This window comes from Ostrea edulis, chromosome 3, assembly GCF_947568905.1.
Source record: "Ostrea edulis chromosome 3, xbOstEdul1.1, whole genome shotgun sequence".
NCBI classification, from domain to species: Eukaryota; Metazoa; Mollusca; class Bivalvia; order Ostreida; family Ostreidae; genus Ostrea; species Ostrea edulis.
In genome coordinates, this window is record NC_079166.1 from 22592028 (window position 1) to 22616000 (window position 23973).

General features: G+C 35.5%; 1 protein-coding gene across 8 annotated transcripts in view; it reads left to right on the plus strand.

Annotated features, from left to right (window-relative positions):
* Positions 1–23973, plus strand: part of LOC125673788 (neuron navigator 3-like) — a 125379-nt gene that overhangs the window by 48354 nt on the left and 53052 nt on the right. For 5 of the 8 annotated variants that reach the window (XM_056157563.1, XM_056157564.1, XM_048910592.2 and 2 more), the window contains exons 4-6: positions 8696–8768; positions 10340–10544; positions 12586–12764. In XM_056157563.1, the coding sequence (XP_056013538.1) occupies positions 8696–8768; positions 10340–10544; positions 12586–12764 (457 nt within the window). Of the gene's footprint in view, positions 1–8695; positions 8769–10339; positions 10545–12585; positions 12765–16048; positions 16217–18648; positions 19230–20208; positions 20544–23973 lie in introns of those variants that run through there. The other 3 variants (XM_048910600.2, XM_048910598.2, XM_048910597.2) reach the window with 3 other exon arrangements.

Genomic DNA, 23973 nt, shown 5'->3' on the forward strand with positions numbered 1-23973 from the left:
CAATTGCAGCCAGACTTAATTACCACATGAAGGACTAAGGGCCCTTCCATAGGGAGATAAGATTAAAATAGGATGTCTTTCTCTAAAGAAGATTTAAGCTTGTTCAAGCCAAGAGCCCTTTGGGCCTTGGCAGGATCACAATGGGGAGAGGGGGTCAATGCTTTATAGAGAATAATACTGTAAAATTCTTTAAAAATTCTCTTCTTGAAAGAACCGCCATGGTACAATATGTGAAGCTAAGATGTAGAAACTTTCTCATACTGTAGATTCATGTTAAGTACAGCTACATGAAGGTCCCCAGGGCCACGTTAAGGGTATTGTTTTATATAGGTATGTAGGGTAAACTCATTTGAAAAGGCGTTATATAAAACTGATATGAATACATATTCATTAATTTTGTTCAGCTTGACCAGGTTTTTTTGAAATTTTATATTGGAATATATGTGATATATGGAAAGGGGTGGGGCTCTCAATATATATGAACCTTTGCACATAAGTTATCCATCTTTTTATATGGAAGGTCTGGACCAATGTTTTGTAAAGGGGATTCAAGTCTGTTCAATTTACACATGCCCCGTTCCATGAGAAATTGTGAGTTTATAAACACTGGTGAAATAAACAAAGAGATGTTGGACGCGGAATATTTATGCATCAAGTCCATGGTCCTGGAATGACCACAGTATAAGTAGCTTAAACTTATACATAGAAATATATAGAAACAATCTTCAAACTTTGTATAAGAATCCCAATTATACAAGCAATTCTTTGTGTGATTTATATTCATATATGTTCCTATCTTCAGGGTATTAGGTTCAGATGGCTCCAGAACAGGTTAATGTTTTGCATGGGAAATAATATTTTAAGAATTCTTTTTAATTCTATAGTTTTGTTTTGTCAAATTCATTTGCAAGCATCCCGATGTAGTGTAGATTCAGGTTGGATAGCTTGCTGTGACGTACTCTGGGACCTGTGGATACGGCCCTGATTAGATGGATATCTCACTTTGATGTACTCTGGGATCCTGTGGATACGGCCCTGATTTGTTGATGTACTGCAGGTTCCTGCAGATACAGTCCTGATTAGTTGGATATCTTGCTGCAACATACTCTGGGAGCCTGCAGATATTGCCCTGACTAGTTGCATATCTTGCTGCGATGTACTCCAGGTGCCTGCGGATATTGCCCTGACTAGTTGAGTATCTTGCTGCGACATACTCTGGGAGCCTGCAGATATTGCCCTGACTAGTTGAATATCTTACTGCGACATACTCTGGGAGCCTGCAGATATTGCCCTGACTAGTTGAATATCTTGCTGCGACATACTCTGGGAGCCTGTAGATATTGCCCTGACTAGTTGGATATCTTGCTGCGATGTACTCTGGGAGCCTGCAGATATTGCCCTGACTAGTTGGATATCTTGCTGCGATGTACTCCGAGAGCCTGCGGAAATAGTTCAGAATAGTGCTCAGACATTCACATTCTCATTTTCTTCTCAAAAGCCATTCAGTTAGCATAAACATCCTTAGGTAAAGGAGATTCATGTTTATTCAAATAAAGCTCCTTTTCAAGTGGGAAATCATCAGGAAATAGTACGGTTAGGATGGGAGATTTAAAATCTTCTAAAGAACCATTAATCCACAAAAGGCAAAACTTACAGGACAGCATCCTTAAAGTGTAGTTAAGTTTGTTCCAATGTTAGTTCCCAGGGTCACATGGTACAAACAAATTCTTATATAAATTAAAGTATGAAATAAAGTATATCTCTGAAAATTAATGTACTTGTCAAGAGCAGAATGGCTTCAATTTGTCAAATTAATGTGAATTAAAAAGCCTAATATTATGTGAATTCAATTTTGTAGAAATTTTATGTACACTAATTGACCTAAACCTTTTCATAGAAATACATAAGGATTTTTTTTTTTTCGAAAATGCTCATCAAGAAAAAAATTGTCACAAAGTGAAGACAGCCTCATTGCCATGCGGTGCAGATTCAAGTTTGTTGATGGTTGGTTGTATATTGTTTAACGTCCCTCTCGAGAATTTTTCACTCATGGAGACGTCACCATTGCCGGTGAAGGGCTGCAAAATTTAGGCCTATACTCGGCGCTTACTGTGGTCTTTGAGTAGGGAGATATCTTTATTGTGTCTCACCTGCTGTGACGGGTCCTCAGTATTTGCAATCTCATCCAAGGGGCTGCCCCATTTAGTCGCAATTTACTTTACTGTTATTTAGTAAAAAAAATGCAGTTTTAGGAGGAAGTAATCAGAAGAAGAAAAATTCAAAAACCCTTGGCGAACTTGATCCCATGATTAACTCATTAACCAACTGAGCTACCCAGCTGGGCAATTAGATTTAAAAGAAACATATATAATGAATCATTATATTGCTGACATTTTCATTCATGTTTAAAAAGGGATGATGTAGTATACATCCTTAAGAGTTGATTTTAATCGAAGCAAAATTAGTACAAATGAATTGTCATCTGTTTAACAGTGAAGCGTTTTGTAACTTGCTTTGTGTTAGAAATCAGAGAGGGTCACTGACTTGTAAAGATGAATGTATTTTTGGCTATTCACTCTTCCTCATGTTTGTCATTGCATTGTCTTGATATCTGTAAGGAGCACACTATCAAAGTTTACGGACACATCAACAGAACAGTACCACATGACTTTTGGGCGGGATGTGTGAGGGACGGTAAATATACGATTAAAGGAGATTATGCGGAGTCTAACTTGATCGGAGCGGGTGATTATGTTTTATGAGGAATGAGACTACTCACTTTACTGTTAGCCTGCAGCCATTAATCCACCGATACAAGTTTGTAGATATTCGAGTATTAATCTGCATTTTTTCCTAGTTGATAGCCAAAGTTTATTCTTGTTTACAGATTCTTAGTTGACGTGTTTCAAAAATATTTGTTAAGGGGGATTAGTATGAAGCAATACAAGATCTATAGAAGGAATTATCTGGCTTGAAGTTCAGAGCCTGCAATTCATCTTCTGGGTGATGCCAATAGGAAGGAAGATCTTGGTGTAACATGTTTGATTAAAGTGAAATAAAAGGTATGAAAATGGGCTGTTTAGGGGTATAGAGATAGTCTGGCAATATTTAACAGTGACACACTGAAAAAAAGTAGAAGAAGCAAAAGAGAATCTAGTCCACCAGGTTGTGATTGATGTCATTATTAACTCATCATGCATTTGCTCTAGTTTCAAAATCATAGATTCCTCATTTAATAATCAATAAACCAAATCAGTATTGCCTTACACAGAAATATTATGCAAAATCACACAGAATTTGAAATCTTTTGATACCATCCAATGAGAGTCACCCTCAATTAATGCCTTTCTGTGATGAACATATAAATGGATGAGGTCATCCTTGCTTTATCTTGTGCCCATCAGCCTTGTGGGGGTCATCTGTGACCCTTGGGAAACTTCCACAGTACCTAACACTAACATGGTGCATGATGCAGAAGGCTTTGATCTCGTAAAACCTTGCCATAAAACATCATCAAATAGTAATTTAATATCTAGCAATATGCATCTCAAGTCAATTAGATAGCAGTTTGATTAGGAAAGCATGAAGAAATGATATTTTTATTGTCTGCTGCTAACACACGGAAGGGTGTTGAGTGTTTGCTTGGTTGTATGGAAACAAACTTTTGAGACCACCCCTTCACTTGTCTTGCTCACTTGCTACTGTGACTTTGAATGGGAAAGGTTTACTTATATTTTTCACCATGCTTCTGTCAGTGTGTTAAAAGTGCAGGTCATTAAGTTCCCCAGTAAGCAGGATTTTATGCTGTAAAAGGTAACACTGTGTATATTGATCCTTATGCTGTCTATCAAGGTGGCTCGGATGCTGGTTTAGGAATTATCTGTCTGAGTTTGGATTTACCATATGTGTGCCGTGTCCGGAAATTACAACTGCATTAAGTGCTCCCGTTCCCAATTGCTGTGAAGATCTGCATTAAGTGTCTCCCGTTCCCAATTGCTGTAAAGATCTGCATTAAGTGCTCCTGTTCCCAATTGCTGTGAAGATTGGCCTGTGTTTGTTGTTTCTTGCTAGAGTTATATCAGCTATACAAATAAAAGGTATATTTTTTTTTTTTTCATATGTAAAGAGTAAATGTGATATGCTCTTTGGCCAGATCAAATCTACAGGAATATTCTGATGAACCAGCCCAAATCTGAAAATGGATAGACTATATAATTCTAAAAGTCACTTGGGTTTTCACTTTTCAGTCATATTGGACCAAACTGGTAGAACTTGTGTAGCTAAAGTGATAATTTGAATTGACAACAAATTCAAAATCCTAATTTTTTGTGTTTCCTTTGAAGTATTATGATAGCAATATTTAGTGATATTAACTTTGTGTATAGTCCAACTTACCTATCTATCTGTCAAACCCCCAGAACTCATTTATAGGACTTTTCAACAAAATATGTATTCCCTGTTAGCGGTCCTTGTAGTAGTATTTTGTGGTACCAGGATTTGCTGTTGGATACCAATTTTCTGTTTTTGTGTTTGTTGCGGACCACGAAATGAAGTGATAGACTAAGCACGATTTCTTGCTCATTAAGGTAGATCATAAAATCATGCTCTCCTGTAAAATTTACACATCACTGAAACTGCAGCTTTTCTACAAATCCACGAATTTTTATGCCAGTGAAAATTACTGAAACCTTCACAGAATACCCAAGGTTGTATCAAGACCTTAAAGCATTCAATCTGCAGTCAGCAGGGGGAAAGTTATATTACTGCGTAATTTTTATAATATTAGTGATTCATGATACAACAATGGCAATTTACAACCAATATGTTGCATGTTTCATCCCATGTAGCAGATTGTTTTAATTGATGATGCTTGCCTCAGAATGGCTGGTTCTGCCTCTGGCTTAATTGACAATCTTTGAGTGTGTTTTTTTTTAAAAATACATCTTTCATACCTGTTAGGTTTGGCTTGAGCCACAAATTGCCTGTAAATTGTGTTCAGAGAGGGTAGGGAAAAAAACAGTGGTGATGCTTGTATGAACAGCTGGCACTTCAAGAAGCTTTCTGGCAATTCTAGCAGTGCAAAATGCTTTCACTTGACCACATTTGATTATTCTCCAGGGCTTTTTCTTCTCCACTTTATGTGCATTACTAGCAGTTGGCTGTGTTTCAGTCTCTTTGAAGTCTTTGATTGTTTTGCAGTCTGTGACATAAAGCATCAGTCATTAGAAATGAAAAATCAAATCTCTGTACAATTTGTATGCAGTAAATGTAGGAATGCATAGTTTGGTCAAGACGATTGCCAATTCTTGCTCAATTATAGACAAGACAAGACCGAATACATTCTGAAGAACCGTGCAGATTTCAATAGCTGTAGATATTTGTAAATGTTCTTCGATCGCCCTAATTTCCAGGAGGATGAAGATTAAAAGATAAATTTGCATTAAGAATTTTTAGGTATTTGGCAATGCATGACACCGTGCTCTAAATCATTGGCACTGAGACCTTTGCAGCTACTGAAGGGGCTTCATTACATTATTTACGATTCAGTTGCATGTTATCTGGTTAAGGTTTACTTGATTTACTATAGGCTGGGATTATTGTGCCATACTCTTAGGTTTACTTGATTTGCCAAATCCTCTTTTGACACCAGGGTTTTGTAGGGGGTGGCTGTGGATCCGGTGCATGGCCATAGTTATATTGACAGGTGCTTGATAATGTATCACCTTGGCATTGTGTGCGGGTGGATTCCATTTCCTATGGATTGAGAAGATTCATTGCGATGAAGGTCATGCACTCAAGATAGAGTGGATGGTTGTGCAGTTTTTTTTTGTCTTGTAGAGGTGATAAAAAGAGGTGGATTTTATGATTTGGCAGCTTTTTTTCACTTGATGCACTACATGCAATGTCTGTTTTGAAATTAACTACGTTTGCGTAAATTGTATCATAATTTATAATTTATATAGCAAAACACTTGGTCATTGTTTTACTTATATCCATATATACACTGTACTTAATATGACATATTGCCATTTGAGTTTAAGAGGATTTATTTTGAATTCATTAAAAATATTACGATGCAGTATATATTCTTTGAATTTTTTTGAAAATCACTTGGTCAGCTGCTCTCAGTTTTCATTATGCTTATTGGCGTGACATATGACAGCAATTACATCTCTGTTTTGCAAATGTCCAAATGATGAGACTGGACATTGATTTCGCCTCATCACTAAACATCTGCATCTCCTGCTTCACAATCCCCAGGCTATTTCTGTGTCTGTCCACTCGCCCCAGCTGTGTACAGTGACCTGACAAGGACACTACTGGCCAGGGATTTATTGCCTTAGCAGCTCCTTGGTTTGGAGTGGTTGATGTATGGTCCATTTAGCAATGAAGGCCCTGATTTGAATATATGCAGATGACAATTACAAGTCTAAGATTGCAGTGTAAGGAGATGGCTGCAGTTGTGCACAAGCCCAATTAGCAGCAATATTGAAAGATCATTGGAAAGCATTATCAAGAATCATGACAGGAGCTTGCTGAGGAAAATAATTGTAAGAGGGATTTCAATCTGTTAGGACAATCAGATGATTGAGAATGAAATTGCCATTAAGATGTAAAAGCACACATGAGTATCATTTAATTATGTATTCATCAGGCATTGGTTTTCTTTTGCAGTAATTTCATAATAGGGAACCATTTTACCTGATATGCAATTAAGTCAATATTAGTATCTCTCTCTCTCTCTCTCTCTCTCTCTCTCTCTCTCTCTCTCTCTCTCTCTCTCTCTCTCTCTCTCTCTCTCTCTCTCTCTCTCGGAGCATTTACCCTCCATCAAGAGAAGAGTGATTCACCATATTATCAAATTTATAGTTATCTTCTACCAGACAAAAAGAGGTTCTGTTTGTGTACAATCACAGAAATGTTTGCTCTCTAGTGGCCTACTGTAGACAGATTCAACATCACAGTGACACGCTATGCTCATTAAGGTGGTTAGTATCCTTACCATCAGTATGATGGCACCCTGTAATCAGTATGGAGCAGAGGCAGATCAAAGAAACTAAGCCATTCACCCACTGAAATATGATTTGTGAAACTTAATTATGAGTTGTAATAAGTTTTTACTATACACACCACCTCCCACAAGTGACGTTTGGGAGGAATGTAGGAATCGCTTTTTATTCCATTGTATCTATTTGTCTATCCTGTTAAGAGGTTTTTTATACTTTATGTTTTATCTCATTGCTGTTGCTGGCCAAGGGTCAAGTAAACTGGATAGTGGAAAATATGAATGCTAAATATTTTTCTTTTCATCTTTTCCTCACCCAATGAAACAGAATTTTCATACGGATTGTGATATTTATGATACTCAAAATAAGTAGAAGGTTTAGTAATTATTTTAAGGGTTAGTCTTGAGATTTTTTCCAAAGGAAGTGATCAACTTTTTTACAGTTTTGCTCTAGAGGACATCAAGCAGCACTATCAAGAGCTCCAGTTTCACTTTCTTCCAATAAGTATATTTTCTGTATCATAAAGTTGGATGGCCAAAGTTCTGATAATTTATAAAGAGTTGGAATCAGATATATTATTGTTTGAAAATTGTTCTCTATGATTTTGTTTCTTCTGAAAAATTTTGTGAACCAAAAGTGCTTACAAAATCAAAAATTAAAAAATAGTTGCAGAAAAAAAACCAATTGACTCTTCTACCACAACTTCAAGTTTCTGCACGTTTTGAATTTTTTATCAAATGAAGATAAATGATTTAATTTACAGTACATTTCAATTAACATTACATGAATCCAAATGACTTATAATGTCAAATGTTGAGTAGCATTCACAAAAGCTATATAGAGATGCCATTATGAAATAGAGAAATTGCATAAAAAGATTGAAAAAGCAATACTAATTATCAATTATGTAATTAATGGAAAACAAATCCATCATTTTCATGCATAAATCATTCTGTTGGCTGCACCAGCGGTGTGCATCAGGATATGTTCAACCCCTTCACAGTTAAATGTTCCCATAATTCTTCACATCATTAATTAAGGAGAATGGATTACTGACAAAAAAGGGAAAATTATTTAACAAAGCACCTGTTAAATAGGTGGCTAAATTATTAGCTGATCTCCCATATAGATTTTGTGTCATTTGCCTCGCTCTCTGAGGTATGACTCATAATGGTTTCTATAGATAATCAGGTTGTGTGTGAAAGAAGAGCTATTCTGTCCAATCATCAAAGATTATTGAATTATAAGGATCTACATTCTGGAAATGGAAACACTTGATATTGGCTCTCAATTTACCTCATTCAACATACTTGGTGAGGCATTGGTCGGCTGAGTCATTGCTGATAGCGAAAGTTGACAAATAATTACCCCAGACACACTGGTTGTGTATATCTGTGCTAAGATATACGAGACAAAATGATGTAGATTTGTCTGACTATAGAAAGTAGGGGATTAAAATTATTGTGGTGTTTATGTAGCGTGTGTGATATCTATCTTTGAAAAAAGTAATTTCTGCTTGCATTGTCTGTCCTTAATAGATACTGAATTATATAAAGTATCCAGTTTCTGTTGTAGAAATTGTATGGCTGGTCTTCAATAGAGGGAAGACCCTGTTCATTTTTTTGTGGTACCGAGATTCTTTGTGGTTGAATTTTTTTTAATTAAACTAAATTTATTTTATTTTGCAGGTTGATAACATTAACAAATGTTTAGCATTCCTTGCGGGACTTGGAGTTAACATTGAAGGACTTTGTGCCAGAGGTAAATTTTTATGATCCACACATAGGTGTGTGAAATGCCTTGATCCATAGAAAATGACAACACAAAAGGTGTTGGGGGTTGTGGGATGGTGTAAGATTAAGTTGATAATTTTGTACCTATATAAAGCTATAAGTTTGTTTTGTTTGTAAGGTATGTTGGGGTTCTTTATCACACCAACACCAACCATGACACAGGACTAGTCATATCGTACTTTCACTCCTTGGCCGAGTGGTTAGAGCATCACGCTCAATATCACATGGCCTCTCACCTCTGGTCGGCGTGGGCTCGAATCTTGCGCCTGTAAGTGAGAAAGTTTCCCAGTTTACTTTCGGAAGGTCGGTGGTCTCTTCCCAGGTACATTGTATCTGGGTTCTCTCTTCCACCAATAAAAACTGGGCACCACCAAATAACTGAAAAATTGTTGAAAACACCAATCAATCAATCTTGGCAAAAGAATGGTCACTACCTGTTATAAATATGTTGAGTTTTACACTGCGCCAGAATCAAACCTGTTGTGGTTGACCGGAAAAATGCCATTGTAAAGATAGAATTGACACATTTTTATGTTTAAAGTTAAGAAAAATAGATTTTAATATATTTTCACATTTATCAGTGTTTTATCAATGACAATCCCTTGCTATAGTTCAATATTTGTTTATCTTCATACAGAAAACTCATGTTTGCATCAATGCATGGAAAGTTTTTCAGGGCATAAAAATCTGTAGTTTTAGTTTGATATCGAGGTTGTTTTCTTTATGGGAGACATATAAATAATGAAATTAAGAGTAACCAGCTCACTTGATTATACGAATTATCCATAGCTTTCATTATTCATACCGAGCAAAACTAGGACAGGCCAAAGGCTTTAGTGCAAAGCAAAGCTCTAAAGGTAACACTTGTGTGATAGAAAAAAAAGACAAAATCGGCAAAAGAATAATATCTAAAAATTGTTCATTATTTATATTTTTATTTATAATGCAAACAAACTGGACATTTATTCCGTAAATTATAACACCGTTCATAACTTTTTATCACACTGTATCTGGAGGGGACTATCCTCATAATTAGAGAATGAAAAATTATATGGAGATAAACTCAGAAAGCAATTTTAATTGTTGTCTCCTTTTACTCTGATGAAGGGGCACTTGTAAGGATGAAAATGGTATTCGTTCATTGTGAAAAATGTAATTCTCACATTCAGATTTTAAAATATGTTGGCAACTGGTTTCCTTCTTAAAGTAATATGCACTTGACTCTGGGAAAGTGTTGCATTTTTGGTATGTTCAGTTTGTAAACATTTCGATGGCTTCCTGTTTTAACATGAGACGTGAAATAGGTTTTCCTCGTTTTACACAGAGCATTGAGAAAAAAGAGTTAAGGGGAGTATCTTGTAGATCCTATGTTACTTGCATTTTTGAATGCCACTTGGAACATCCAGTGAAAATTAATTGATGTGAGGACATAGCTAGGTGCTGTGGAAGTCCTTGTGTGAAATCTGGTGAAGTTGTTTTGTGTACTTTACTGCACTTAAACTGCGGGATGATGCATCATATGAATTCTTTTACTTGCAGACATTAAAGATGGGAATTTAAAATCCATACTAGGGCTGTTTTATAGCTTGTCACGCTACCAGCAACAGCAGAAGGCCAAACTTAAACAAGGACAAGAACACCCACCAGCCAAAGCTCAGCCAGGGGACAGCACTCCTGATAACCACCACCTCGCACAGCAAGGCAGAAACACACCCCAGCTCAATGGAGGGGAAGTGCTATCTAGGTTGGTACATCAAAAAATTTGAGTGTAGAAGTTTGATTTTCGGAAGAGAAAGTGGAGGGGAGGGGGGGGGGGGGGGGTAAGAAGAGAGACAAGGAAGGAGAGATGTAGCTCCCCACTCCATGTATGTGTTAGCATTTCCCTCTGATAGCCATTGCAGTGTGCTGGTTCATGATTTCATTTCCAAACAGTCAAGGACAGCTATGCTCTTCATAGTTCCTGTAAAATCATGTAATTTTCATGAGATTTGATTTTTATTGCCTTTGTGGTATGGATATATCCACAAATTTAAATCCTTCACAAAGTGAACTATACTACAGGACAAACTCTTCTGCCATCAAATCAAGCCCCAAATGAACATGCTTTTTTCCACCCACAAATATTTTGCCTACAAGAATTGATGCTTTCACAGTATCTTTAAATGGATTCTCCCCTCCACAGGCATTAATTCCTGTTGGTTGTACTCTGACCAGATGATGAATATACTTGGTCACCAGATTAAAGGTCATTTTGACTGACCCTTATTACTGACCAGACAAAGCAGGTGAGGGGAAATGATCCTCTATCCTGCTGTTTGGGCCTGATTCAGGAATTAATATTTAATTGGTTCTTTGATTAATCCTTTAACCTATGTCCTTTATAAATTGTAACCCTAATGGTCGTGTCAATCAAACCTTCCTGCCTGGAGTCAAACACTTTCATTTTATTGCTCATTAAGGACCAAAAATTAATTCTACAGTTGCTGACTTTTTGGTCTTGATTGCCACCGATGTGTTTTAGAGGGCCTGTTTTCTTCTTTGTTTATTGTCTTATCTAGCTTATTTCATCAAATGAATACCAGTGTAAAATTGTACGTGGAAAGTGTGTGGCATTAATATAACTAATGGACACAGGGTCTCTCTGTAATGGTGTGAATGATTCAGCCGATTTGACCAGCTTCTGAAAATCACTGACCCCACCACTCCGAGGCCTATCTGATTGCAAGATACAAGAGAAGGATCTCTTAATGGTGCCAAACACCTTTTACATGATTTTGTGGGCATGAGCTTTTACTTGACTTTTACAGTGCCTATTATTATCCCATTTTTTGGCTGTATAAAGAAAAAGGTAAGAGGAAGTGTTTCTCTCTTGTATTGGTGCATTTCACTTAAGATTTTGTAAAAGTTATGAGACTGTAATTTTCTGAAATTCTTCAAAGTTTGGGGCTGTTCGTGATTGTTGGAGAAGTGTTCGTGATGTAATACACTAGAGAATTTGGGCAGGTGGAGTGGGAAAAATTGTTTCCAGAAAAAAAGACTCTTCTCTTTACAAAGACTAAAAAGGATAATGTGTGCCTACGTTAGTTGTGTATGTAATAGAAACATGTTAGATCTAATGGGTTAAGGTGTTTGTTGTGAAGAGGAGTACTCTACGTTAGAAGCTTACTCTACTACTTCGTTGGATTGCGCTTCGACTCATTCTCTCTCTCTCTTTCGGAGATTTCATTTCTGGGATATAAATTCGTGGATCGTTTCTGCCCGTTTCTCACATCATTGTATCATTTTCCTGGTTGGATGCTTCCCTTGTTGTGTGTGAGTCTGACCTTTGTAAGGTCGTAGTCCAGACCAAAGTTCACCCTTGTTGATATCAATATCGAAATATAGTAAACAAGTCCTATTTTTCAAAATATTTTTCCGGCATTGAATTGATATGAATTTTATAACCCTGAGTTTTCTTCCTGCTTCCTAATAAACTTTAGAGCCCTCTAAATATAGGACGCTATCACTATATATAATTTAATTTAGCTGGGAGTACTTGTGAGGTTGATTTGTAAATGGTTTTCTTGTGTTTATGTTTAATTGCAGGACAGAAATTGCATTGTAGCTAGTTCCCATTAATTGGTTCATTTATTACAAGGCCATTTAAGAATGGCATGCGATTGAACAAATTAAAAGAAATAGATCTTTCAAAGTTTAATTACCATATGTATGTGCATGTCAGTATTTTAGCACGTATATTACCAATGAGTAGGTGTAGAATTAAATTTTTGTGTAAAACATTGCAGGTTACCATCTCCATTTAACAAAGGAAGCAAATGTCCCACTATAACTAACCCATCCAGTAAAGAAAGTGGACCCCTGAATAATTCCAACCTCAACAACCCTCGCAGTAGTCGCTCAACTCCTACGTCCAGTGATAGAAACAAAGCTCAACTCAACCAACAGAACAACAACGCCACCTCAGGTAAACTTCAGTACATTAGAAGTGGTTTTTAACTCTGTGGAGGTAAATTTAAGGACATCATAAGTGGTTTTTAACTCCATGGAGGTTAAACTATCTTATGTACATGATGACCTTGATGTAGGGGAGAGAGTTGAAATAGGCTATGTCTGCTGCCCAATCCCATTGACTTACTAGTGAATAAAATATTGTTTAAATCAAATCATGGAGGTAAATTTAAGTACATTTTAAGTGAATTTTAACCCCATGGAGGTAAAAGTACATTATAAGTTATTTTTAACCCCATGGCTTATCATGCTGCAAAGTTCACTGTACTGCTGCTGTCTGAGCTTAAAAAGTGCCAGATGTTTTGGTTTGAATTGATTTTTGTTAAATTTTGTCAAATGCTCTATATATGCAATGATTAGCGTAGGCCCTCATGGAGCTGTTTGCAAATTTGGGATGAGTTGCCTTGTTGTGTTTACAACAGATACAAAAATATGTGCTTAAAAACTTCCGCAAGTTTTATTTGAAATTAAGAGTCTAGACAGAGTTCCTGTTCTTGACAAGCTATGACTTATTACTGCGTACAAAATGATAAATAAAACAATGTCAATTCAGGAACCATGTTTAAAGTAATTATATAATGTCTGATATTGCATAATCATGAGTGATTGTTTCAGTGCATCTGTCCTTAAAACACTGTCTTGTTTACAGAAAGAATTATAGCATTATCCGGTGAAAATCCTGAAACGTTTTTTCATACCTATGAAAAACAGAGTTCTTGTCGCCCTTGGTCTTTCTCAGAATCTAGGTTAGATCTGAATTGTAATAAGAATTCTCATTTTCTCTACCCCATTTGTGGGAGGTTTAAAGCAATAAATCAAACGTGATTTTATCAATTTGACTTTCAACTATTTTCAATTTAGAATTATCAAATTATGCAGGCATAGTTATACCGCGTTAATGGTTATTAAACCGATTTAAAATTCAATTTAAAGTCAACATTTATCTTCAGAATTTGAAACCATCCTTACCCAAGGTGAATACATGATGCTTCGTACAGTGAAAGTAGGTTCATGAAGTGTAGGGTGATGGAGAAACAATTTCAAACCGCCAACACATACCTTATCAACTTTCTATAAATAAAGATTTTCATATATCAATAATGGAAATAGAAGGCAACATTTGGATTTGAATTTGACCAAAATTTCATTTTCGCTCCAGGCACATATTGTTCTCATAAAATTCATCGTTCTTTTTGAGGAAAATTTGTCATCAGAGCTTAATTACTAGCGAGCTAGGTTCTGTGTTTGAAGACAAAAATTCCTAAATTGAATCTAACGCAATTAATGTTATGTGTTGTTGTTTTTTTTTTTTTACCTATTTGATATATCAATGAAACTGAATTAAATTGTAAATTTCTTTTTTGAAAAATATAAACTGTATGTATGTATACCTCTAAGTAACTACTATTAACAGGGAAAAATTCTGTGCCATTACTCAGAACTCAAACAGTGCAACTTTATGATGTCGTAAAGGCTTATCTCTACACATAACACTGTCCTCTGACATTTCTTGTATCTCCCAGAACATTAACAATGAGAGGAAAGTCAATTATGTAATCAGTTTTTTCATCAGAGTGTGAAGCAGAGTCCCATTTCAATTAAGTTGTATTAATCATAAGCACTTATAAGACTGATAGGTTATTTTTTTCTTCGGGGTTTTTTTTTTTTTTTCTCTTCATATGAAACTATGAGCAAAGCTGCTACGTTATGTTCAAGGTAAGCACTTGAAAAAAAGGGAGAGGAAAAAAGAGCGTTGTTGATTTGTATTAAGTAAGGAATTTTCTGTCTGAATGGGTGTTAACACAACTTTCTGTTATACTTGTCCCCCTGCTGGTTAAAGCTTTTGTCACAACCTCTCCATCAAAAACATTTAAACACCAGGATAATTATAGGCTTCCATCATTTTTAATGCTTAAATGGACAAAAAGTCAATTTCCCTGTGTATATATTGGAGACTACAATGTCAGTAGATTTTCCACTATAGTAGACACGAGAAGTGGTTATGCCTTAAATGGACATTTTTTTTTGTAATTTTTGTTGTGTGATTTACATTGTGTGTAATCCGCCTGTTGTACGGAACTTCGATTTGCTGCATAACAGGTGTTCTTAGAGGAGGTTTAAGGTATTGGGTGCTCTTCACTGGTACTCGTCTCCAGTTCGATATTGGATAAAATCACTATCCATACAGAGAGAGATGAAATCTGTGATAAATCTTTTTAAAAAGAGGACGGTAGTTGTCTAAATCAGAGGAGAGTGGATGTTGTGTGTTTATGTGATTGATTTCAAAAGAACGCAGACAGATTTCACACCAGTGAAAACTCTAACTGCATGGACTTTGCTGAAATCTGATCCACAGTGACGGCCAGGCAAGTATTGAATTGATGTGTGAGAGAGAGATAGAGACACACATCTTCAGCTAATCTGCATGTGTAGAAATTTATCATTGTCCTAATTGCCATCACAAGAGAAAAATGGAGTTGGGATTTCATTTATCTTCAGAATATAATTAATGACACACAAAACTTAAACGGTATCTCGTTGGAGGACAGGTTTACATACAGAGTACTGGCTGTTGATATATATGCAAAGTAGATAAAAATTTGCCAGTTTTAGTGGCCTTACAATGTAACTCTATATGAAGTTCACAAAGTGTCTTTTAGTTCTTTGTTTGTGGAGGGCTATACCGAGGGTCACTGGTCAACAAATAATCTACAGTCTATATTTGTTTATACTGTTTGAGTTGTGGACGTGCTGAAGGTCTGATTGGGTGGAACCTTCTACACCTGGCTTTGTTTGTAATATAAACATAATGAATCTAAGATACATTAAAAGGTTAATTCACTCCATCACAGATATCCCGAGCTCTGGACTAATTCAGAATCAGTAGAATGGACAGTCATAACTTTAAAAATTTGTACGGAGATAGTCAAGAGTAAAACAGATTTTTTTTGGGGGGTGTCAGGTTGTAAGGTAAGTGTTCTTTATGCAAGTCTCGAGGAAATCTCACCCCCACCTAAGGCTGGGTGACTTGCAATGGTCTGTACATTGTAATCGTGCAATATTTTACTTGGTGCACATGACTTCAGAGTGCACCCTTTCAACTTACATTATGAGAGTTGAATGTTTGTGAAATGAATGTACACTATATGTTGAGACACTTAAGCCCCCTCTTGTACATCATTTGACCTTTCTAAATTAAGAGTCTTCCTAGAACTAATGAGTTGCATACGCTTGACTTTTATAAGTTGGGGAAATTTTTGTTGATATGTTATTGCACATGAAACCATGTCTTCCTAAATTAATATATTTGACATACTTTTGGTAATGCTACATTTTTTTTATGTCGAGGATGTAAATATTTGCATTGGTTCGTGACATTTATTGAGGAAATAATGCTGAAATACATTGGTAAGTCTTAAGTTTTTATTACTTATGTTCGAGGTAGAGGATCAATTTAATTTTCTTGGGGGTCAGAATGACCCCAACAAAAAATGTGAATAGGCTTACTCCCTGATCCTGTATAGTTCTGTGTCCTGCTGAGAACTTGAATGGGAGACATTAAGACAGATACACAGATGTTTAGTCTGGCAAATTCCTGTTAATTCTTCTAAATACAGACAACTTAGATCTCCACAGCATGGGGCGATTAGCAGATCAAGATACAGTGAATTGATTTCATGGAGCCCACAGGGTAAAAATGCCCAGGCAATAATTGTTCTCATTGAAGAAAGTAAAGTGAGATTGTCATGCTCAGCTAGTGGCAGCCTGGCACAGTTCCCTCCCTGAAATTCACACTAGAATGTCTGTATGATGTGTTAAAATGGTCCCACATTCCTAATGTGTGGTACAGTGTACATAGACTTTGAAGTACAAGGAAAGGGAAATAATTGACAATAAGAACGGAAATAATTGACAATAAGCCCTTTATGAAATATACCTGTGTGAAGCATTGAAATTCATACCTTCATATATTTTCCAAAATGAAATTTATTTCTTATATTTACATTCTACTTTCATTTCTGTCGGAATATTCCCAGCTATTAAAATAGACATACTATATTTATCGAGATTCATGCACGCATTGTTTACAATTGCAGGACATTCATGAGGAAATGGCTATCATTACAATTTGTAAAGATATCCAAGGCCATTGGAAATGTAAATTAATTAGCATAAATTACAGTGTTGAATCCTTTGAACAGCTGTGGTAATTATTTTGGGTACTTGTTTTTCTTTCCTTAAAACAATGACATGGAGGTGACAGGGATTGCCATCTATCAAATGTTCTCCATTTCCTGAAGGCGATGGATGGAGGGTCCACCTATTTCCCTAATTAAGCTAATTAAATTCACTCAGGATTTCTTCAATTCCTGATCTTTTCAAAACCCTCAAGTGAAATTTAAGTTTCGTTATGCATATTCCTTTAAACTTCACTTTTAATAACTTTGTTTTTCATTAGCAATTCCTGATTAGGGGCACCATGTGACACATACATCACTTCCAGTATTGCAATGTCTAATGTATAAAATAGATATATAGCATGTGAAAATTATTACAATATTTTCAGTGTCGAAAATGTGGAAGAACCATAAGAATTGGGAAAATCTGTAGACTTGGCCTCTTCTACTAAAAGAATTACACTGAATGATAGCGATATATTTTGTATTATGCTCATGGTATTTACGATAATTAACGATTACATTAATTTTGAAGTTGAAGAACATACTTGATGAGTTTGGGGATGTGTCACAATTTATTTAAATATTTAACACTTAGATACTTAATATTTTCCTCGAATTACTTTTGGTAAAATACGGTTGAAGGCTATGTACTGATAGTTACTTGTGGATTCTACTTTCATTTTCTAAGCAGTGAAATATTAACATGTTACACATGAAATAAAATTACAACTGAATAATTATTACTTCAGCCTAAGAATATTGCCCACTAAACATAAATGTGATATTTAGAGTTCTTCCAGGTATGGTTTAAATTATTGTGTAATGATAAAACCAGACAGTTGGCATTCTGGATGTCTTAATTGACTCTCGAAAACTCAAATTCTGGATCTTTCTCAGTTTTATTGCAGTCCTGTAGGCTTCAAGTTTGAATTCAAGTTTTCGAGAGGCGCATGCATAGAGATGTTCTAGCTGATTTCAGTGAATGAATCGCGGTCAGGTGACTTTACCCTCTGTCCCTCTTATATCTTGATCCACTTATCAGTTAATCCACCCTAGGTAATACGTATGTGAAATCTACCAAGTTTATTTAATTCCCCATTAGATTACAGGAGCATCACATTAGTCAAGTAAATTGTTTGGCTTTGTAAACAGAGGGACTTCATATTGACTGGAACTGAGAGTTCAGGGTGATGTTTGGTGAGTAAAAGCTAGCTAGCTTATGGATAACTAATTAACTGCATAATTTTGATTATACAGAGCTGTACCTGTAGAGGAAGAGTAAAATAATATTTTTATCTGTTAAATATTTTCATTGTTCCACAAGTAGAAATTGCCCCCACCCACCTTGAAAATATTTAAAATATCCACAAAATGTACCACTAGAATTAGGATAAGAAATTTAGAATGGAAAAGTGGAAATGATAGATTTTGCTTTGCTAAGAATTTCGTGTGACAGAGTGCAAGGCCAGAAGTACTGAAGCTTGGCCTTGACAGTTTTCTAACTCCAGGTAAAATTTCATATCATATATAATTTCACTGCAGTTGGGCCATGCTAACTCCAACAACACCTGGCTTTTATGTGGAAAAAAGCCAAAGGTCAAAACCAGCTGGGTAAATTCTACAGCTGATACTTATCTGTGTAGGAAAGTTTTAAACACTTTGGAATCAAAAGATTTTTATCTGGTATGGATCTCTTAATTGCAGCTGTTTGTTTACCCATGTAGATATTAACAAGTTTGCACCTGAACAGGTAACATGGACTGTTGTCTACCTGTTATCAGACATCAAAGAAGTAAAAGACATTCCTTATCTGCTGTAAGCCAAAGTTAATTAGAGTTTTATCACATGTTTTTACATAGAGACATGATAGTCCTTGTAGAGTATGTAACTATCATCTATATCTACAGAACAAGAGTATGTTCAGAGCCTCACAAAAGCTGCCTGGGTTAAAATAATTTTTAAGTGTTCATCGAAAAACCACAGGAATTAGTAACTTTTATGAAGTGAAGGTGAAAAATTTAAAAAGATGGATCAAGCCATTGAAATTGAAAGATTTTTCTAAGCTGCATCAGCTTTGATGACTTGAGAGTATAGTATAAGTATGTTTGAAGAAGGATCAGATTTGCCAAGTTTGAAGCCCGATTTGGGTTGGATGGAATTTTGATTGATTTTGTGTGACTATGTAAACCTCAGAAGTGGATTGCAGGAAGGAATGGCATTTCAAATGTTTGCTCTTTCAGGTAACTTTTTGTAGCAATATCTTTGGTATTATAGTTAGGATTTAAATTGAATAAGTACAAGCTTTATGCTAATTAATTTCACACTTCAGTGTTACATTAACACATCAAAATCAAATTCTCAACTGTTTTGTATAAAGGGAGTTAACTCTTGAAAGTTTTTGGAACAACAGACATCAGATCATTGGAATCCGAGATGCATACTAGTGAGTTTGATAAGCAGTATGTAAGGAAGCTAGATAATGTTGTTCCAGCAATGTGCTGGTCAATTTCCTCATAAAGATAGCACCTCCTGGTGGAGGTTGACACAAAAAATTTACATCCTCCAGCGGAACAAACAAAGCCAAAATAAAGTAACGTTTATGTTTGCAGAAATCATTATACCAGTTTTAAAAGATCCCTCAAATCTGGTGATTGCCATCTAATCTTGTATCTGGATTGATTCCTTGCCTTACAACAGTAGACGCTGTGTATATGTACAAGGGATTGATAACAAATCTTTTTGTTTCTTGTGTGGCAAAGCCAAAATGTATTGATTGGCGATAAAACAAAATAATTTTTGTTGTACCTTGGTGAATTAATGGTAAGAAAAACTTTTTGTTACCTTGAATATCTACTAATGAAAAATAGATATGTTGTTGCTTTGTAAAATTTAATTCTCAGGTTTCAATTCTTTTGATTGCCATTTCAGTTTTCTTTCAGATAAGTTGGCCAAAGTTTTTTTTTTTCCACTGAAATAATGTTGTTTCAGAACGTTTCTGTATTATACCAGGTGGTCATTTATAGAAGGAGTTATGTCATACCCTGAAATCATTACACAATATGTGGTACATTTAATTCATTTGGTACATACATTATTGAATTTAATCGAGGACCAAAGCGTTTGGAATTCGGTTTGAATGCATTTCTTTGTGGGATATTGTCAACAATTTTATCTCATATTTCGTTAACTTTACGTGAATATGGACATACCCTACTGTGGACTTTAAAAGACTCCAGTCAAAACAATTGGATCTGAAAGTGAAAATTGAATTTTATGCTTGAAACAGTAGTTGGAATTTTTTAGTAATTGTTTTGTGTTTTGTTTCGGAGATATAGGAGTAACCTGTACTATTTACAAATGGAAAATAAAGGAAAGGGTCACGAGATCTCGTAACCCCCACGAAATGATAACAATGAAATCATACAGGAAGGCAAAATACTACGAAAAACTGTTGTAAAAAAGCTTAACTACTACATGCGTGCGCTTGAAAACATTTGTAACTGCAATGTCGTGGATTAACGCGGGAGTGCAGCATATTTATTCACCATATTTTGGTAAGTTCGTTAAATATAGTTTTTGGCTGCAGAGAAATCATTTCATGAGCCCGGACCACCTTGCGTCAATTATAGCCAAAGCAGGGCATGCACTTGACTAAGAATTGTAACAGAAATTTTTGGGCCAATTTTCATTAAAAAAAAATCACAGGGAGCCCCCATGAGACCCGTCTCAGGCTTCTAAGGTTGCAAAGTTTTTGTCAACTGTCACAGTTTGACAAGGAAATTGCTCTGTTGTGGTAGAAAACGGAGCTTTGCAACAGGCAATGCATGGGATTGTATTTGTCTACCTGCTTTATACAGGTGTCACATTTTTGATTGTGTGTACCTTTCTATTAGTATTAATTCATTTTAAAGAGATATCTAGGAATTAATGTCCTTCATAAATGATTAATGAAGTAATAAAGCTCTTTTTATAGATGGCTTTTGATAGGACTCATTATGAAAGTGTAATTAAAGCATTTTTGTTAATTAATGTGTGCAATTACATGTACAGATCTTTACCCTGGGAGATCTTCTCATCTCACTAACCAAGCATGTATGATCTGTACTTCTAAATAAATGTTTTAAAACTAGCTAAGATAATCTTTTGTATGCAGATTGTATTTTCCCTGTGTTTAGTGAATTCCCTTGAGGTATGTGATTATCCAATGAGAAAGACCACAGCAATTTTAAATGGAACTGGTGAGCTAGTTCTTAATCAAGTATTTGAGATATTATTGAAAATTTTGTCAATGAGAAATAACTTTGAACTCGGATATAAAGCAGTTTGAACTAAAGTAAGGTACATAACAGGGATGGGATAGGAATGAGTTGTAATCAAAATCCAGATGTGTTATTTTATTGTCCAACAGTTTGTGTGGTTTGGAGTCCCCAAATGATATAGATACCTTAAAGTATGTGGGCAATGAACCTGCATGGAAAAGGTCATGGGGTAGGCAGTGCAAGTTTAACTCACAGGGGGAAGAGACACACACACACACACACACACATCCCCCCCCAAAAAAAAAAAAGTAGCACCCCCTTTCAGATTGACAGCTTGCAGTTTGCTTAAAAGGAGTAAAAAAATTGTGCTTTGCATTGTTTTCCCTTTAGTATTATGACTTGCACTGAAACATCCAAATTTCAGAAGATTGGGAGGAATTCGAAAATTGCGGAAATTACAGTTAATTATGTAACAGACCAAGATTTCTGATCATTGATTGATACAGAAATTAAATTCATCAAGCATCAAAGGAACTTGAGCGTATTTTTAAACCTTATCAAAAAGTCCATTAAGTTCAGAACATATATTTCCCTCTTTCAATTGATTGAAATTATAGCATAATTGTAAGTGGATATATATAGGGAGACATTCTACGAATACTTGTCTTTTGACTTGTATATTTCTCTGAAATGTACACTGGTATATATGGTTTCCATATATAATCTCCACACACATCGGATCATTTCTCATTTTCACACATCAGAGGACCCTTGGTGTAAGGTGAGGCGTAGACCCCACTTTCTCCTCGTTTAGTGTTTCTTGATACGTCTGACATATAATATTAATGGAAATAGGTACAGGGTCATATCTCTTTGTGTGGCAATCAAATGCAATGTGTTGTTGCACTTGCTGGACTTCTTGAGACCGGAGTGAGTTAATTTTTTTGTTCGTCATTTTGTGACATAAGATTTCACTGTCCTCACCAATACTTATTTTTATGCGGAATCTACATATAAAATAGTTAATCAAATCAAATAATAATCATTATAAAAATGTGAATATATATGCTTTTAATAGTCCCACAAATTGCGTAGTTACCTGTGTATACTGTGAATGTCAGATACACACAGTTTGTACATTGAAAATCTACAACCAAAACTTACATGTACTCGGATACCGTATATACTTGCCTATAAGTCGGTTCGCCTAAAAGTCGGTTTGACTATAAGTCGGTTCGCCTATAAGTCGTTTGCATAGTTTTTGGTTACTTTGGAGAGAATTGCCATTGACCCATTTATAAGTCTGACTAAGCAGTCTTACTTTTTTCAAGAATCGGTTGACAATTTCAAATCGATGCTCTAATGTTTTTACCTGTGTTTCAAATAATATTTTGAGAAATGCGCCGATATTTGATATTTTTTCTCAACAAATCAATTTCATATCAATACTTTTATGTGTGATTTTGGGATATGACATTGATATTTCACTTTTTATTCTCAACAAATTAAACAATTACTATTTTGTTTATTTGCCTATGTTTTTTGTTGTTTAAAAAATACCTTACGTCGTCCAAAAAAATTACTAATCTTCTTAGGACACTCCTATAAGTCAGACATAGAGTTTTGGACCAAAATTTAACTCCAAAAAATCCGACTTATAGGGGAGTATTTACGGTAATTATGAACACCTCCGTGTTAGCTCCTAGTAGTGATCTGTTGCAGGTTACTGTTGATGGGTCTATGACATAATGTGACATCATCCAGTACAGAACATGGCCATCATGTCTAATTACAAGTTATTACTAAAAAGTACATCATGGGGCCAAACCGGAGGTACCCAATTCATGAATTACAAAAGTTAAAAGTCATGGAATGTACCCAATGGTCACTCAAGATGACCGTCAGTTGTGGAGAGATCGTGACTTCGTTTTTTTTTAAGTGGTGACTTTATTTTGAAGTGTAGATATTGCCAAGATGTTTGAGTGGGTTCTCGATGTTAAAACTACAGGAATGATTGACCCTAATAGTGCTTGCATATTGATGACTTGGTGTAACGGTTTCGGAAGTTATACTTGTGTATGCCCTCAATATACTGAATTAATGAACTGTAAGTCAGGTTTTCCAATGTACTATTTCTTTTCTTTCTGTGGGAAAAACCAGTTATATATATGTATGAAGTATAATTGGAAATTGTTCAAATTTCTAGAAGTGCAGGAAACTTGTGTTCAAAGTACTAGAAAATGCATATGAGTAGGGGCAGTGTAGGATGTTTGTTTACAACATGTAGATGCTTTAATCCATATAAATATTAACCTGCCAGATGCCTGAAGCCACTGCTAATGTATAATTATTAAAGAGGTGCGAACTATCGGTTTTGTATCACTACCTGAGTATTGTATGAAGAAACTCTTTGTTGTGGTTAATAAGGAGTCTCGGTTGTGAGTCAAAATTTCTGAGGTTTTATTTTTATGTTGATTTTATCAAATCTCAAACAGAAAAAGGAAGACCATCTGTAAATAATAAAAATGGATGTCCCAAAGGAGCTTTGTGAGAAAAGAAGGACATACGTCCTGCTGATCTTTAAATTGACCAGAAATTATAAAGTCTAGACATTTGAGAGTTTTACTGGTATGGGAAGTGGCAAGTCCTCCCACAATGACGTTTTGGGGGAACTTTTGTGTCAACCATGCAAACATCTTTGTATGTATACAAATAAAAATTAAGT